The sequence below is a fragment of the Vigna angularis genome, chromosome 1, assembly GCF_016808095.1.
Source record: "Vigna angularis cultivar LongXiaoDou No.4 chromosome 1, ASM1680809v1, whole genome shotgun sequence".
Lineage (NCBI taxonomy): Eukaryota > Viridiplantae > Streptophyta > Magnoliopsida > Fabales > Fabaceae > Vigna > Vigna angularis.
This window is the reverse complement of record NC_068970.1, coordinates 20870704-20888549: the sequence shown is the minus strand read 5'-3', so window position 1 is coordinate 20888549 and position 17846 is coordinate 20870704. Positions and strand designations below refer to the sequence as shown.

General features: G+C 35.3%; 2 protein-coding genes across 5 annotated transcripts; both read right to left on the bottom strand.

The window, feature by feature from the left end:
* Nucleotides 1-766: 766 nt before the first annotated feature.
* Nucleotides 767-3070, bottom strand: LOC108335206 (anaphase-promoting complex subunit 10). Its single transcript, XM_017571172.2, has 6 exons — nucleotides 2785-3070; nucleotides 2648-2708; nucleotides 2474-2566; nucleotides 2317-2387; nucleotides 1346-1450; nucleotides 767-1259 (listed from the first exon to the last, which is right to left on the bottom strand). The coding sequence occupies exons 1-6, from the start codon at nucleotides 2961-2963 to the stop codon at nucleotides 1190-1192; spliced, it is 579 nt and encodes a 192-aa protein (XP_017426661.1). The 5' UTR covers nucleotides 2964-3070; the 3' UTR covers nucleotides 767-1189.
* Nucleotides 3071-11898: 8828 nt separating this feature from the next.
* LOC108347572 (U-box domain-containing protein 5) lies at nucleotides 11899-17558 on the bottom strand. Of its 4 annotated transcripts, XM_017586924.2 has the most exons (7): nucleotides 16653-17558; nucleotides 16239-16472; nucleotides 16023-16097; nucleotides 15354-15530; nucleotides 14970-15077; nucleotides 13505-14679; nucleotides 11899-13139 (listed from the first exon to the last, which is right to left on the bottom strand). In XM_017586924.2, exons 3-7 carry the CDS (start codon nucleotides 16077-16079, stop codon nucleotides 12377-12379), a joined length of 2280 nt encoding a protein of 759 aa, XP_017442413.1. In that variant the 5' UTR covers nucleotides 16080-16097; nucleotides 16239-16472; nucleotides 16653-17558; the 3' UTR covers nucleotides 11899-12376. The 4 variants fall into 4 exon arrangements, with proteins under 4 accessions (XP_017442413.1, XP_017442395.1, XP_017442404.1 ...); XM_017586906.2 differs by having other exon boundaries at nucleotides 16239-17558; XM_017586915.2 differs by lacking the exon at nucleotides 16239-16472.
* Nucleotides 17559-17846: the final 288 nt, after the last annotated feature.

Here is a 17846-nt window from a genome sequence, read left to right as displayed (position 1 = left end):
CTAATAACTTAAGTTTTTTCAACATGACTTAATCTAAGATGCCGAGAGACACATCTCAGAAACAGTGGGAACTTAACGGTGATGGTGCAAGCTAGTTGAACCAATCAACTTCCTGGAAGTATTCTACACAATGAGACAAGAATCAAAGTCAAAAGACAATTTACAGTGTGGTGTGCAATAGGAGAAATAGATACTTGAATATCATTGGGTAAAGTAATGAAAATAGGAGAAATAGATTTGCGAGAAACAAAACTTTGCAAATTGAAAGTAACGTGGTCAGTGACACATGTATCTAGAAGCCACTGAGAAGCATTTTTACCCTGGTTCAATTTATACCATTCTTGTAAGTCAACAACGCAAAAAATGTCTCCTTGATGAAAACGGTGAGAAAGGTCTTGCCATATGTCAAAGGCGATGTCTATCCAGATAATGGATTTGAGAATCGATTCATGCACCAATCGTTGAAGCCATGAGAGAACCATCGTATTGCAGCGGTCCCAAGGCTCACGAAGAGGATTGTTCGACAAGGGTTCTTGCAAAGTGTCGTTGTTGAATCTCAAATTGTTCTTGGACTTTTAGGGAAAGCTTCATTCTCGAGTCAATTCTTGCCATCTAACAGAGGAGAAACAAGAACAAAGGTTGGATTTTCATTTGAATGGAGGAAGAAAGCATTGGAAGGATTTATGTGAAAATCGGTATGGGTTTCGGAAGCCATATCATCTAGAGAAAGAATCAAGAATGAGGAAGAGGAAGCGGAACATCATACTATCTTAGTTTTTAGATGGTGTATAATTTCTCATTGTATTAAAAACTGAATAAAGTACACAGAATAGAGTTTATATAAGACTCTGTAAAACTGAAAACTGATACAAACTAACTGACTATGAAACAGAAAAACTAATACAACACAAACCACAAGGAAAATATCTAGTGATAGCCGAAACTGCAGCTTCTACTATAGAGCACTAGCACAAGTAAAACAAAATATAAATATGTGCCAGACACAGGGTACTGAATTACTGATGGCCTCATATGCAGCTGACAATTTTTAAGAATATTGAAGTGAAATCTACTTGCAATTTCGGTCAGTAGTGATTTGGTTTCAGACATTCCAAATAATATAATCACTTAATGAGCAGCACCCTTTGATTTAAAGCCAGGTTTCTTCATTAACTCTTTCCGTAAACTCTCATCTTATGGAAGAGTAGGTGATAAACTCCCTTGAAGTAAATTGAAATGGCTGGTGTGGAATTGGATTCCTGCAACATGGTTACATAGAAAAACGTTGATTAATAAATTTATAACTGTATCCAAGTAATTGTTTCAAAAGTAAAAGGAGACTCACGGTCGAGGCCCATAAACTTTGATTTGCCGCACATGAGTATCTCTTCCATTGAGATGGTTTGACAATACAGCAATTTGCAACATGAAAGTGTTCACAAAGGTATCCCTGTGATTGGGGAAAGGCAATTACAAGATTCTATTAAAAAAGTATGTTGATATCATGGAGAAGAAATCCTTAAGTTACATTACATTACTTTGGTTACATTACAACCATTGAGGCTTCATTCACATTATCAATTTCAGAGTAACAATTAAAGACAATCCAGTGGTTCAACAAATGAAATGAAACAAGAACTGATTATTGCCTTCAGACGTACCAACAAAAACATCTTCAAGTAGCATGACAACGTTCCTATCCTATCTAATTTCTCAGTTCACAATCGGAATAAAACATCCTCAAACCTTGAACATAAATCCAGATATATAAGGAGTAAGAATTCAAAGAAAAATCAGTAAGATTTCAGCAACAAAAGCCAAGAATTCAATCACTTCTTCAGAAGACCACTAGGAAGTAGGCACAGCGTATTGCCTCAAACGCAATTTAATAAAAATGCACGGTCCATGTTGATCTTATCACTCCAACAATACAACAGTAGCTGTATCCTACGAGATGAAGTCAATTACATGGATCACATGACACCTTAACTCTATAAGTGGAAAATCATTGCCACCCCAAGTCTGACTAACAGAGGAGACTATTAATCCCTCGACACAAGATTTGTCAAATTACATGGATCACATGACACCTTAGCTGTATCCTACTTAAGCTAGTTTTACCTCTTGTAAAAATCTATTTCATTTTTTTTTTAAGTTCTTTATAGAGAAATTTATTCAGATAGACACAAAATAACAGATATGGTTTATTAGTTTCTTCACTTTCACGAGGTTCCCTTAAATTCCCTACTATATACTATCATGTCCCCCATTTGAAAAAAAAAAAAACACTCCACAAAATGACAGAAGAACACTTACCTAGGATCAACTCCAGACAACGATAGATAGACCCACCCAGTTGGCTTCACAAGTTCCACGGTCTTAATCTCCTACAAATGTTCCCAAACCCATTATTCATCAACAATCATAACAACCAAATCAACCCTCCCAATCAAACCCAAACCAATAAAATTACCTTCAAGTTGTGAAACCCATCACCGGCACGGATGGAAACTTTGCTCGGCGTGTAACTCTCGTCCAACTTGAAATCCACGTACAGTACAATTAGCTGCAACAATAAAAAAGATTAAAAATTTAGCACTTATTATAATTATATTTTGTTTACAAGAGGGGTGTGCCGTGTACGTACTTGAAGTCTCACTTTCTTCTGAAACTGAATGTTAACCAAATGGGGTTGCGCTCCGTCGGATCTGAAAACACGGAAAGCGAGATTGAGAATGCGGGCGAGGATAAGAGAAAGGGAGTGTGAGCAAGTGAAGGAGTTACTGCCAATAGGTTTCGAGATTATCGTCACGGAGGGAGGAAACACCGTTACCGGGTTTGCAAGAACTGACACTCCAAGCGGCCTTTTTCCCCATCTCCGTTAAATCATCATCTACCGTCAACAATTGGTTTCCTCCGCTCAACTTCGTTTCTTCTTCGCCCTCTGATGATTCTGCTGCCATTTCAGAAACCTCAGAAAACCCTACCTCTCTCTTCTTTTATTTTTCAAGCTTCTTCAGCCGGAAGAGAACGCAAGTGATGAATTGAACAAGAACACAACGAAAAAGACGACCTTTTAGTTTAAGTTTTTAAATTTTTAAAAACTGAAATTAGGACGTGGTTTTGAAAATTTAATTTTGGATTGTATCTGTCCTGTATGGTAAAAAAAGTTCAATTGTTTAAAAAATTAGATCTAAAAATAAAAGTAAAATATTTTGATAGCAAAATGATTAAAATAGTTTTTAAAATTTAAATATGTCTTTAGTTATTTAAGTAAAAATTAGAATTAATCTTTTTTACTAGGTTAGTTTTTTATATTTAGAATTACGTAGATTTAATCAAACCGTATTTTTTAAGAAAAAAAATAATTCAAATACTATCATTTCTAAATTTACGTATTTTAAAGTTAAGAAATTAAATTAAATCAAGATTAAAAAAAATTAATTTTCACTTATAATTAATTAATTAAAAATATATTTTAACTTACTTTTAAAATAGAAAAAGTTGTTTAATAATCTATAGAGGAATATGAAATCAACTTTAGTCTAACTAATAAAATTTATATTGTTATTTAACTTTATTTGTCATAAATTTTTCATAAGTTCGATATATTTATAGCTTTTAAATTTAAATATGATTTAATTTTTTTAATAAATTTAAGAACTTTCAATTAATTTTTTATTATTTATTAAATGTTCAATCATTTAAAACTTTTCAACCAACTTCTTGTCGTTAAACTTGTTATTATTTATATGATGTAATTATACAGTCGTAAGACTCTTTATGTTATATAATATTTTGTTACATATACCATTATTGTAAGATTTCAAAAATGATAGTTTATAAGTGATGATAGTTTAAAAATAATGAGAATCAGTTATTTTAATATTGATTTAATAATAAATAATTTTGTTATAAATAAATTTTATTATTTTAAAATTTATCATCTCTTTATAAATCATTTTTCTAGAGTTTTCTAACTCCTGAGTAATCTATTTGACGACCAGAAAGTGCCTAATTGATCACGACGACGAAGTCTAATTTCATATCCGATCAGTTTTTGTAATAGAGCAAGTAAGTTTTTACTCTCTTTTTCTCCTTCCGTTCCAAATCTGTTTTAGGAGAATATGATACTGTTACATGTGTAATCATGTCTCTCCTACTCATTCTTGGTTCATTTAGAATTCTAAGGACTCTATCCGTTTTCAATTTGGTGTTTCGTAGATTCATCTAGATATTCCCTACGGTTCAAGTAAACGGCGGAGCGTTATTTGAGTTGGTGTTGTTTCTTGTGTGGTAAGGGAAACTAAATCTTTTCGTAGTTGTAATGGTAGTTTAAATTTAGTGTTTCTATAATTTATAGATGTTTTAATACAAATTGGTGTGATTGGGTAAATTTGATGTATGTTAAATTGGTGTTTTGATGATATGGTGTTAGTGTAATCGGTACGATAAAATGATTGCTACTGGATATTGTTGTAATTGTGTGTAATAAGGGTATTTTATTGTTGAAACAGAATTCTAGTAGTTGTTGAAATTATTGATCAAGTTACTTAGATTTCAAGCTTAAAAAGGAGGGGTTTTGGTTAGTGAAAATTAGAAATAGGTATGAAAATGTTATGGGAACTCTTTTGTTATTGTCACGAGGTCATTTGAAACTTGTCTAAGTTCTTAGTTAATGGAAATATGAGATAAAATGAATTAGTAGTTGAAATGTTGAGTTTTGCATGGTATTAGATTCAATTTTAGAGGTTTTGAATAACTAAAACCTAATGGAAGGGAGTAGGATTTAAACTAAACCTTTGAATCTGTTGTTGGGGGTATTTAAAACTTGTTTGCACCTTGAGAATGGTAGAAATTTTTATACAAGATCACTTGATAATTAATAGGTTGAATTTGACTTGATTTAGTCTAGTTTTAGGGGTTTTGACAAGTGAGATTCTAAATTAGAAGTTCTGGGCTATAGGTGATGATTTATAATCTGTTATTGAGTCAATTAGAACTTGTTCAAATTGTTAGGTTGCAAAAGTTTGGTGTAGAAGGTGAAAATCCGAGTTTAAGTGCTTTTGGAGTGTCAAAAATTGTTTTGATACACCTTGTCTTTGGTTTAATGATCAAATGGATTATTCTTCTACTTATAAATGTGTTTTCCCATCAATTATAATGTTTAGAAAACCCCTTTGATCATTAGAAGAAGTTCCAAGTTCATCAAAATCCAATTTCGAAGTTGCTATCAACTGGTATGGGGCTCGGGTGCGCCCAAGCGCCCCTCATTTCCGTGCGGCTCGCGTCCGGGCGCCCCCCGAGCACCCCTGCAGCAGTTTTGGAGAGTTTTCAGGGTTCTTGATGTCCGATTGGGACGTTCTTTAGGTCGTTTGGGGGGGGGGGGGGGGAGGGGGGTTAGACCCTTCTGAAGCTGTTGGTGAGGGTTTCAAAGTTGTTTTCCTTACTTAAATGTCGGTAATAAGATGCCTTAAAGAAATTGTGTTATTGTGTAATTTTTGATGACTTGTACGAGTGTTGTTATTTTTTTAATGTATGATCAATAATCTCATGTATTGGTGTCCTATGTGAATGTGAAGTGATGATGGCAACCCCTTTAGGGACTTTCCATCTAAAGAAGTATCAACTTTACTCTAAGACCAAGAAAGGGAAGTTGAATAAAGGACCTAATATTTTCTTTCTAAGTCTTAGAATGTTTTCTTTAACTAAATACATTTACCTTGTTTTGTAGGTCACTAATAAGAGTGGAAAACCATAGCCAATCAACCAAAGAAGCTTGGTGAACTAAGGGAAGCAAAGGAGGTAAAGAAAGGAAGAAAGGAAGTGCTTTTTGGATTGGAAAAGCAAAGCTGATATACAACATACGACCAACCAAGCAAACCAGCGTTTCCACTTTCTTTTAAAGCATGTTTTCAATGTTTACCGTATGGAACATATGGCCAGCTGTATAGCTTCTCCTGCACACTTCTTATAGAGCTTCATGTACATTGCTAATATGTCCAGTAGCTTGCTAGGCAAGTTTCTCTTCATCTATAAAAGAGAAGCCAAATCACTTGTAAAGGTAACTTGAGTTTGATAATGAAATGCTGCTGAAATCCAGCCATTCTCTCAAGTTCATTGCTTAAAGCTATTTTAGCTTGTCTCCCTCTAGCTCCCTTCCCCGTTGGAAGGCCATCTGAGTTAGAACTCTACCTCACACACACATCCAAACACTGTCACGCATTCTGACAAACACCTTGCATGCGCCGAACTCCTTCAAACCATTCTTCATTCCGCTGCGTCATTCTGTCCAAGGAGCCGCTCCAGTCTTGAACGTGGAGGCTGCTTCCATCATTTGGTATCAGAGCCAGGTTCTCCACGCAAGTCTCCAAGAGATAAGTCACTTTTTCAGTCATCTCTCACTTCTGTCATGTGCTGTTCCAGTATTTGCCACTGTTTGAATTTTTTTTTCTTTCTCACTTCTATTGTTTGATTTCGTGATTGTAGTGGATGTTTGTCCTCATTCACTGTTCCTTAGTGTTTGTTTTCCATTTTAATCGGTGCAACTTCTTTAATTTTAGTTTGAATCCAACTTAATCATCATTTTCTGTTTTGTCAGTCATGTGCAGAATTTACTGCAGTTTTAATTCTGTCTAGTCTTTGCTTCTGTTCCAGCATTATTTCTTTGTTGTTTAAGTGTGGCCAATGCATTTGCTAGCTATATGTTGATCATATAAGCAATGGCTTAATGTCCAGCTTTGATCATTGGAGCTACTAGCAGTGCAAACATTGTTTCCAGTCTCAAAAATCTGCATCAAAATTCTTCACTGTTTCAAGTTGTGCTCACTGTTTCTGGTCATAATCTGTGGTTTTGAACCTTGGTGCAAGTGTGTTTACTGTTGTTAAACATGTTTCTAGTAGTAGCAACTTTTATTAATCAATAAAATGCAAAATGCATACCTTAGTTGCCTACTTTCAGTAGCTTGTGCTGTCACTGTTTCACAATTCTGCATCAAAATTAAATTTCTGGTTTGATGTGGTCGATGCTGTTTCTGTCCAGAATTGTTGTCACTATAGCTCTGCACAAGTTTGTTTAATGTTTCTAAACATGTCTCAAATGATAGCACCTCATGTTAATCACAGAATTGCCAAATGAGTAGTTGAGTTGTTTTAAATCTGATTTTCCAGTCACTGTCACAGTTTTCTCAAGTTTTTTTTGCACCGTGCTTGTTGTCTTTGATGCATCTTTGGTGTTTAAAGTTCCTCTAGCTGATAATCTACGGTTAGATCTAGTTGTTTAGGACCTTTCTTGCATGATTGTTGATCCATCCAGCTTTGACTCTGATGCATTTTAATTTCTGGTGCAGTTTTGTCCAATTTTCTGCATATTTTGGCAACTATTAGAGTGATTTTGAGAATCTATGTGCCTCTGTGGTGTTGGATTGTTTGTGCAAGTATACTTGACCATTTCAAACTTGTTCTACTGTTCAAATGGTCATTAAGAAGCCTATATGCAGATTTCCTCTGTAAACCACCAAACTTTGCTGCATTTTTGGCTTCAGCTGCTGTGATTTTGTGAATCTGTCTCTGCAAGTGCATTTTCAAAGTGTATGCAAGTTTATTTCACCATTTCAAACCTGTTGTTACTGTGCAAATGGTCATTTTCCAGCCTTTGTATCAAATCACAATTTCAGTCATCAAATTTGGTTAAATTTGAAAGTAAACCAGTCAAATTTTGAGATGACCTTTACCTTTGCTGTTTAAGTGTTTGAACATATTCCATTTGATGATACAAACTTCTTTGAAGTGTCATTTGATCATTTTCATCACTGAAACTCATTTTGAATACTGCTGTTCCATTTTTCCAGCCACAATTTTGGTGCAGCATGCATTTCTTTGCTGTTTTCTACACTTAAAAATTCTCAATTTGCAAATTGGATTGGCAAAAGCTGGGGATTTGGTTTCCAATTAATTACCAATGCTTACACAAGTGTAAAACAATCAGAAAAAGGCAAGTACACCCCTGCAATCCAGTTTTGACAGTCAAAATCCAGAAAACACAAAATCTGCATCTCTTTGTGGCATTTTGTCAAACACTTTGGAATTTCCATCAAACACTTACATTGCACACGATTCACTCACTGTTTTGAGTCTTTTCTTCCTTGTTTCATCTGTTCTAGACCCTATCTTAGGTTCCTTTTGAGTGTTATCTCTGTTTCCAGCCCCAAATTTATTAAAATTCAACTTTCTTGGCTTTTCATTGTGCTGTCAAGTTAATTTTCACTGAAAAATCTGGTGCACTGCAAGACTTCTGCTAACTTTTTGTTGCTGATTTGTTTGGCTTGGTGTGATGCTGTGGTGAAGTCTTAAACATCCAGATTGCTCTCCAAAGGGGTAGCATCTTAGGGAGTGGAAGACTTGTTAAAGTGGCCAAAAGCTTGGACTCCAAGAGCACTTTATCCTTGCTGTTCTAGCACCATGGTAGTAGCAAAAACACACCATTTTTGACAGTCCAACAATCTGAAACAGCAGCTACACTTAGTTTTTGTTCCATTTTTTCCACAATTTTCAATTGTAAATTTGGATTGGTATCACGGAACCTTTGTAAATTCTTTCAATTTTGTATTCATTTTCAACTTAAAGTGACTTGGAAAAATGTTTTTCAAGCAATTCCAAGTGCACCATCAAACATTGTAATAGGTTAGTTTCCACTTCTTAGTGTGAAAGTGTGTCAAGTGGCTCCAAGTGTCACTTGCACTTTCACTTAGGGTCGTGTCTCATTCATTTCCATTTGCTTTACTTTACATTGCTTGCTGAATTTTATGTTTTAAGTCTCCGTGATACATAGGAGCACGTTTCATTTAGATAAACCTTCATTTGGTTTCTAGGTACATAGCATTCTTGCATTTAAAAAGTTTTGACAGATTTCTACCTAGACACTAAGGTAAGAAACAACCAAAGACACTCTGGCTAGGAAGGACAAGGTTCTTAAGCTTGTCCATTTGTGACTCACCTCTCCTTCCTGGGAGCTATTTGGTTCATTTTACCTCTAGAATCTTTCTAGAAATCCTTCATAAAAATCAAAAAAAAAAAAAAAGTTTTTGATGTCTTGTTATACTTCTTATCCGTCTTCTTGTTCATATAGGTCCTCTTGGTTTTCTAGTTTTGATCAATCCATTAGTTTCAAAGAAATTAAAAGAAAACTTGATGAAGCTAGAAGAAGGACTTGTTCCTTTCATGAATTTGTTCGGATTGAGGGTGAATTGTATAAACAAGCTAGGGCAAATATTCCATACTTTGGTGCGGATATTGGTGCATTAACATACCTAACTTGGGAAAAGGACATTAATGACATGCATCCATTTATTGCTAGAAAAAGTAAACCTGAATCCTATTTTCATTCTAGCAATAGTGAATCTTATGTCCTTAGTCTCTACACATCTAGATTTGAAATGCAAGTAAGAGAGTGGTGGGATGAGAGACAATATCATGTTAGGATAGGTAGAAAATCTCCCATTCATAATTGGTCTGAATTAAAATCTTGCATGAGAAAAGAGTTTGTACCTTCAACTATTAAGAGAAACCTCCAATTCTTGAGAGATTACATTGAAAAAGGAAAAATATTTCTTGAAAGCTTAAATGATAATGGTTTCCTTATTAGAGAACTAGAATTTAAGATTAACCTTAAGGAGGTGCAAGCTAAGCAAATAGAATTAAAGCTAAAAAGAGATGTTGAGAGACAAGAAAGAGAGAGAGAAGAAGAAGAGAGACAAGAAAGAGAGAAAGAAGAAGAAGAGAGTAAGGAAAGAGAGACAAGGAAAGAGGAAAAGAAAAGAGAAGAAGAAATGAAGAAAGCAGAGGAAAGTAAAGAGAAGGAGCTCTTGCTAATGCTGGCAACTCCTACTCTTACCATCACCATGGAACCTAAAAGGGAAGGGTTCTCATTCTTTACTTCTTTTCCATTTATTGTGCACTCTTCCATTATTCATTTATCTTTTAAATCAATTGCCATCCCATATTCTGTGCCATCCTTTTCAAAATATGGCAATTCAAACCTTGAGTTAATGTTACCTTTGTGTAAACAAGTAACTCAAGATAAAAATCCAATAACTTGGGACTATGGAATTTTCCATTTTTCCAAGCCTAAATTTCTGAAAATCTTTTTCAAAAATACAAGACCTTTCTTTTGTCTTCTTATCTTTGTTTACATCTTCTTCATCATACTCATTTTTTCAATCTTTTGTAGATATATTTTTGATCCCGGAGGAACATAAAAACCAAAGTTGTGCTTCTTTCTTTCTTCCCGATTTGAGGACAAATCGTTTTTAAAGAGGGAGGGAATGATGGCAACCCCTTTAGGGACTTTCCATCTAAAGAAGTATCAACTTTACTCTAAGACCAAGAAAGGGAAGTTGAATAAAGGACTTAATATTTTCTTTCTAAGTCTTAGAATGTTTTCTTTAACTAAATACATTTACCTTGTTTTGTAGGTCACTAATAAGAGTGGAAAACCATAGCCAATCAACCAAAGAAGCTTGGTGAACTAAGGGAAGCAAAGGAGGTAAAGAAAGGAAGAAAGGAAGTGCTTTTTGGATTGGAAAAGCAAAGCTGATATACAACATACGACCAACCAAGCAAACCAGCGTTTCCACTTTCTTTTAAAGCATGTTTTCAATGTTTACCGTATGGAACATATGGCCAGCTGTATAGCTTCTCCTGCACACTTCTTATAGAGCTTCATGTACATTGCTAATATGTCCAGTAGCTTGCTAGGCAAGTTTCTCTTCATCTATAAAAGAGAAGCCAAATCACTTGTAAAGGTAACTTGAGTTTGATAATGAAATGCTGCTGAAATCCAGCCATTCTCTCAAGTTCATTGCTTAAAGCTATTTTAGCTTGTCTCCCTCTAGCTCCCTTCCCCGTTGGAAGGCCATCTGAGTTAGAACTCTACCTCACACACACATCCAAACACTGTCACGCATTCTGACAAACACCTTGCATGCGCCGAACTCCTTCAAACCATTCTTCATTCCGCTGCGTCATTCTGTCCAAGGAGCCGCTCCAGTCTTGAACGTGGAGGCTGCTTCCATCAAGTGATCTCAATGGTTTCAAAGGTATGGAAGAGAGTTCCAAGGAGGAACTTCTCAGCGGTGGTTTCAAGTATTATAAGTATGAATATGGGAAGCTTAGTCTTAGAGTTCATCCTGACATTCTAATGGTCACCCATTCTCAAGTAAAGAAGGATGAGACATGTCGTGAGAATAGCAGGAGGTCCTAGTCTAGGGACTTTACATTGAGCTAAAGCGAGTGATAATAAACTAACCTTGTGTGGTAGCTTCGGGTGGGCCAACTGTTTCACCATAACCAGTGCATGAACTGTCATAGCTCAATATTCGTACTAATCCAGATGGTCAAGTCAAAATGTGGTCATACATAAAGTGTTTGTTTGGTTTGATGTGTTCTGTGTATCTTAGGTGAATGTTTAATATGTATTAATATGTCTTTAATTATTTGTATTCTAGTTTACCCTTGCTTTAGTGTTGTTTGTTGTATGTTGTTTTCTCTTTGCGATGATCACTTTAATATTGTGAGCTTAGAAAGATTGTCTTTTTAGTTGTTTTTGTAAGAGGTAAGGGTGAAACAGTTGGAAAGTCGTAGATCTTATCCTTCGTAGGTTTGTTTTCTTATAGAAGTTCAATTTTCATATATGTAATATCTCATTTTAGTAGTATTTTGCTATTAAAAATGAGATGTTACAATTATTACATAGATTTCTCATTTTTATATTTAAAATTAAAATTATAAATTTATAGAATATAAAATTATAATACTATAAAATTATGAAATTAAAAAAAATATATTATAAAATTATGAAACTATAAAACTATAAAATTATAAAATTATAAAGTTGTGAAATAATGAAATTATATTTTGCTTATTTTATATTTCGTTCTCAAAACATATTTTGTTTGATATACAATATAAAATGGAAAGGCAGCTCAATGCAAGACCACCAAGTTACAAGCCAAAAACATCCCTTTAAACATCTTCAAAGGAGAGGAGAAAAAGCAGAACGACTCACTTATGTCCTCTATCCCTGACTTGACATGCCAAAATAACTAGACACCAGAAGAAAAAACACTACTTTATACAGTTGGCAGTTACTGAACAAAATTATGCAGCAGGCCACACATGCTTCAAGACGAGATTTGGCATTGAGTGCAAAAAGGCTTGAACTATACTCACCACAAATATTCAAGGAGCCTATCTAAAAATCCTATCTGCCATCTAGAAATTTAAAATGTCTCCTATCAGACACATAATCTGTAGTCCCCACCCAAAAAAGGTTCTGGAAGGTATGCAGGAAAAGGTCAAAATGCATGGAAACTCATTTTCATCTCTTGTTATTTGGTGCAACTGAACTTGATTTTGAGAAGATTGACAATCTCTTCAAAATAGAAGGTTTCTTTGATGATTTCTTTTCTTCATAGCGATTTGTAGATTCTTGAGAGGCGTTGAATTTTGGCTCATAACAGTCTTCATTCTCAAACTCTCTGTCTTCCTTTAAAAGACGGAGTAGTTCAAGCGCATAAGCCTTTGCCATGTCACTTCCTGAATTGGAGATGTCGACAAGAGAAGGAATAATTCCCTCATCCATAACCATCTGACAGTATTCCACTCGTTGAGAGCATAAAGAGAGTAGAATAAGCAGTGCCGGTTCTTTTTCCTCGTCACTGCCAGTCCCAAGTATTTCAACCACAGAATATATGCATCCTTTTGTTTCAACCACAGTAACCTTACCCTCTTCAGTCTCACTAAGGTTTTTCAAAATATGTATACAGTCTCTCGAAAGGGTTTTGTCTCCAAAAAATTGCAGTAATTTTGGGATGCACCCGAGAGATATCATGTAGGCACACATTTGACTATTGGATGAAAAATTAAGCATTATTTTAATAGATTTTCCTTGGAACTGCTTGCTACCAAAATCAAGGATCTTTGAAACAGAAGTGAGTAAAGTGGAAGCTCCAATGTTAGCTTTCTCATACCAATTTCCTTTCAGCTCTTCCATTATGGTAAGAGCTTCACCAATCACTTCTGTGTCAAGAAGACTTGCCAACATAATGCATGTATCTTCAGTTAAATTGGTCATACCATTGCTACATGAAAACCACAAAGAAGTCATTCCAATAACAAAACAGGGACGGCAATTTTAAATTGAAAACGCTTTTTTCCTGCTTTTAGGAAGCAAATCCATCAAATATACGAGTATAAATATTCAAGATTGAATGAAACAATAATCTCAAGGTATTGACCATGGATTTGGAATGAGTTTTAACATCGAAGAAAAACTCCAGTATCTTTCTTTATTACTCTACACCACGTAAATCTTGCTTTTCAACGGATAATTGTTAAAAATTCTATAAAACTCACAAAGTAACAAATTAAAGTAGACAAATGTAAGCTAAACGAAATAGCCAACAATGAACTATGAACCAAATTGCAAGGGAAAAAGAAATTGTACCGGCAGCACTTCAGAAATTCCAACAGCAATATAGTTCCAGATCTCAGAGCTTTTACATCATGCCTCTCACAGGCAGAGCTCAGAAATCTCGTGAGTGGGTCAATGAAATTCTCAGATGGCACAGAGCAAAAGATATGGTTATTGCATTTGAAATCTATTCTCATATCTTCAATAAGTTGGCATTGAGATTCCCATCGACGTTCATGGAGTTTAGACAAAGGCATCAGATCAACGTCATGAATCCGTGCACGAGATTGGTGCCTCCGAGAATTGGCACTGCTCGTGTTCAATATCAAATCTAAGCCATGATTGGCATTAGAATGAGAGGAATCTGATTTATAACTGGTGTCTAAAGATCCAAGTGACACGTTACTAAGATCCATTTGGAAGTTTAAATCATACAAAGAACTTCCAAAACTCTTAATGGAATTGGAGGAAGCATCCCATGGGTGCAAATGTGGCACTTGTCTACTCGGGTCAGGAATGGAGACTCCATTAGTTTCACACCACTTTAATATTAGGTCCTTGAAGACAACATTTGGAGTCAATGCCATATGATCCAGTTTCTTTTTGGTTTTTGGGCATATAGTATTACCCTCATCAAACCACCTTTGTATCCACATCCTTTCATATGTTTCTCCTGAAGCAATGACAACAGGGTCATACATCAACCTTAAAGATATTGGGCATGTATATTCCTCAGGAGGTGTAACTCTGTCCAACTCATTGGCCTGAGTTCTATGCTGATCATAGTTCAAGTATGGTTCTGACTTGACATGAAGGATTCTTTGAGACTCATGAACTGAGTTCTGAGTTGTGATTGGTCCTTCACTTTGCAAATAGACCTCAATTTGTTCCCCGGTGATGTATTTTTTGTTCTTTAGCAGGAGATACAAAAGATTTTTCAAGACAATCTCTTTTGGCCGACCATCTGGTTTGAGCTTTTTTAGCAACTTCTGAATAGATCGTTTCTCTATTAAGATGGCCGATGAGGATGTAATATTAAGTCTTGCTGCTACAAACTGAAAATGTTTTGTTTCAGATTCTTCCACTGAATCGTTATCTGATGTTGAAGAATCTTGCTGGAGCAATTCTTTCAAAACCTTTCCTGCTGCTACTTCAGCTGAGTCGAGGACAAATGTAACACACTCAAGATCACCAATTAGTCGAGAAATCTGCAAGAGACATTGCAATGCCAAACCAAAGGATTAAAATGAAGTTCCAAATAAATATACGATGTAACAAACAGACTATGCCAATGTAGTGAATAAAACAAAACAAAATATCAGATATTTCAGATCAACAATAATGCGACCATCTGCAATATTCAACTAGAAAACAAATTCTTCAGCACTGTGTGGTTATATTTAATTTAATCACCGAATGGATTTTACTAATTATGAGAAGAAGTGTCTGATTCACATGTAGGCATTTAGCAATTCAGGACAAATAAAAACGGACCAACCTCTGCAGCCAACATCACGGGAACCATATTCAGAATCTGGACTAAGTTTTTCACTATCGATTGTCTTGCCTTTTGAAATTTTGAGAGTATGGAATCCCCTGTCATTGCCTGAAAGTGATATTAGAACCAACTGAATTAGCTTGCCACTAACATAATCAATGATTATATAATATCTAACTGCAGTTGCTCAATAATTTTCTATGCATCATAATAAACTTGTTTCTCCATATGTTTACTCAATTTGATATGATAGTACAACTAACGATAATTTGTTTGAAAAATTTGAACTCCCGCGAAGAAATGGTATCCCCCTTCCCAAGTTGTTTATGCATATTACAGAACACTATATAGCTTTATGTAGCTGAAAAAATAAGAACTACACACCAGGTAGAGTTGACTAGATTCAGAGCAGTATATCAGGAGTTGTGCGGCTTTATGAATTGCACTGTTGAGCAAACACAGAGCCTGCATTCCGCAAGGGCGTGCTTCTTCTATACGTGGAATTATCCGCAGGATTCTAGCAACTAATTTCCTGAGTTCCGTGCACATTCCACGATGCACCTTCAAACACGAATTACAATCAATAAAATTCATGGTTTCAGTATGCAAAATAGTTGAAAAGAAGTATTATTTTTAACACCCCGATAGTGCAAATACTCAATTAATACCCTATTTTTTCTCTATCAGTCTATTTTTATATGTAGTATCACCTATGACATTTATCACTTCTCTCCTCACTATTTCTATCTCTGACTGGACATAGACTTCCATTGGGGTGTCCACCAAACATTCTTCTTTTAGAAAACACCCACATATCTTCAAAGTAAAAGATAAACTATAAAGTCAGCGCCTTTTTCTTCTAGATCAAACAAAATACAAGAAAAAAAGGAAAAAACGGCAATTATTTTGAAAAGTATAACTTAGGGATTGACTGAGTAAAAGGCTTTATATTCTCTTCATCAAAATTGAATCCATTCAAACAGTATCAATTTAATAAGAATTGAATGTAAAAGCATCCTCAATATAACAATTAAATTAAATTCTTTCCAGTACCTTAAAGGAGCAAGGACTTGGTAATGTCTCTACCAGTTCACTGCCATCAGTTCCCATTCAGGAGAGTACCCTAAGCTACAGAGGGACAGAACATTAAGCTAGTTAGTTCACTTCTTATACAAAATCATGCACAGAGCTTTAAAGAGAAACTACAACGTGTACAAAATACCTAACTAACACCTATTAATTTATGGTTTTCAGCAGTTAGGGTAATACCTTTCCTGAAATATTCAAAACTGTTTGCCAACAGCTAAGAAGTAACCACAAAAGAGTGTCCCGGGTAGTATTATCTCAAAACTCAGTTAAACACCCATATGAAAGTAAGCATAAGAAGAGAAAGAGAAGATTTCGGGATTCAAGTTGGGATATCCCAGGCAATAAAGTGAATTTATGGCATCATCATTAGCTAAAAGATTCATCTTTCAGCTAATTTACACTGAAATTAAAGTGCTGAAAAAAGAAATGAAGCCAGTTTGGAATACGACAAAGAGAGCAAACAAATAATCCGTTGTATGAGATGAAATGAGTTTAGTATACTGAAAACAATTTGAACATAAGATGAAAAAAAATGTGAGGGTTGAAAGTAATTTGGAATACACAATGGCAAAGAAAGAGGGGGAAATGAATTACCCTCTATAGCGAAGACGATAAGAAGAAGCCTTGCAACAGAGACAAGTTGATTAATTTCAAACCATCATCATCACACACTCCAAACATGCCACTACCCACCATCAATAATTAAATAATCTTTGAAACAGTAAAGCCACGAGGCGTCAAATGAGCACTTGATAAAACAGCGAAATCGCCACTATGTTGATCGTGTGAAGGAGAATTCAGAGAGTTCAGAGTGCTTTCGTGCAGCTCTACCATTGACAAGAAGCACGACGAACATCAAAACGCAACGGTTCCTAAGAAACTTTATTAAAAGTAAAGTGTAGCACGTGTCGGAGTTCATAATTATCTTTTCTTATTATCTCCAAAAACAAAAAGTCCCACTTTTGTTCAGTTGACGATGTCCTTCATAAGTGCTGCCCCACCCATCAAAAAGATCAGAGAGAGAGAGAGACAGAAGACTTCAAAAAGAAAAAAAAGAAAGAAAAAACCACTAATAAAGCAGAACTGATAATAACGCAGAATTGATGATGATTAAGGCCTCAGGGGAAGCATTCAATTAGGATACCAACCCACGAAAGGAAAAATATCAAGAAAGGAAGAGATTCTATGTTGAGTGAAAGCGAAGCTTGGGACTGAAAATAGAAAGAAGAACCATATTTACCAGGTTGAAGATTCTGAGTTTGAAGGAAAGAGGAGAGAAAGTGAGAGGGAAGATAAATAAATAATTAAAATTAAGAATTAAAATAGTATGAGTGAGGAAATGAAATTGGTGCTTAAAGGATGTCTGTGGAGAGAGACCAAGTCGAGGAAAGAGGAAGGAAACAACGTGGCAATCTGAGTGGCAGTGGCAGTTTGACCTGCGATGAAGACACTGCAGTGCCCTCAACAAAGAGCAACAAACAGTGACTGCTATTGGATCACCTGCCTGTGAGGGCTGTGATGGATGTGCTCCGTCTACCTGGACTGATATATGGTCTCTCTGGGTCCCATGCTGTGGCTGTGGCTGTGACGAGGGTAGTACGAGCACTTTATCCCGCCTACTATTCTCCATCTCAAATGACCACTTGGCAGTATTAACGACAACACGGTCTATAAAGTCTTAGTCATTTCATTTTTTTTACAAAAATATATTTTTCTTTTTTAAATTAATTTGAAAAGTCTGATTTTTTAAATCTTATGCTTTATAAAAAGTATGTAAAATGTTTCTTT

What these genes read in the sequence shown, in the direction of transcription:
- LOC108335206 (XM_017571172.2), bottom strand. Translation starts at nt 2,963, where the DNA reads ATGGCAGCAGAATCATCAGAGGGCGAAGAAGAAACGAAGTTGAGCGGA. An exon ending in ATGGGTTTCACAACTTGAAG is followed by an intron (nt 2,388 to 2,473) that starts GTAATTTTATTG and finishes GAACATTTGTAG; the next exon opens with GAGATTAAGACCGTGGAACT. An exon ending in TTGTCTGGAGTTGATCCTAG is followed by an intron (nt 1,451 to 2,316) that starts GTAAGTGTTCTT and finishes CCCCAATCACAG; the next exon opens with GGATACCTTTGTGAACACTT.
- LOC108347572 (XM_017586906.2), bottom strand. Translation starts at nt 16,079, where the DNA reads ATGGGAACTGATGGCAGTGAACTGGTAGAGACATTACCAAGTCCTTGC. An exon ending in CAAGTCCTTGCTCCTTTAAG is followed by an intron (nt 15,531 to 16,022) that starts GTACTGGAAAGA and finishes TCGTGTTTGAAG; the next exon opens with GTGCATCGTGGAATGTGCAC. An exon ending in CCGTGATGTTGGCTGCAGAG is followed by an intron (nt 14,680 to 14,969) that starts GTTGGTCCGTTT and finishes TGTCTCTTGCAG; the next exon opens with ATTTCTCGACTAATTGGTGA.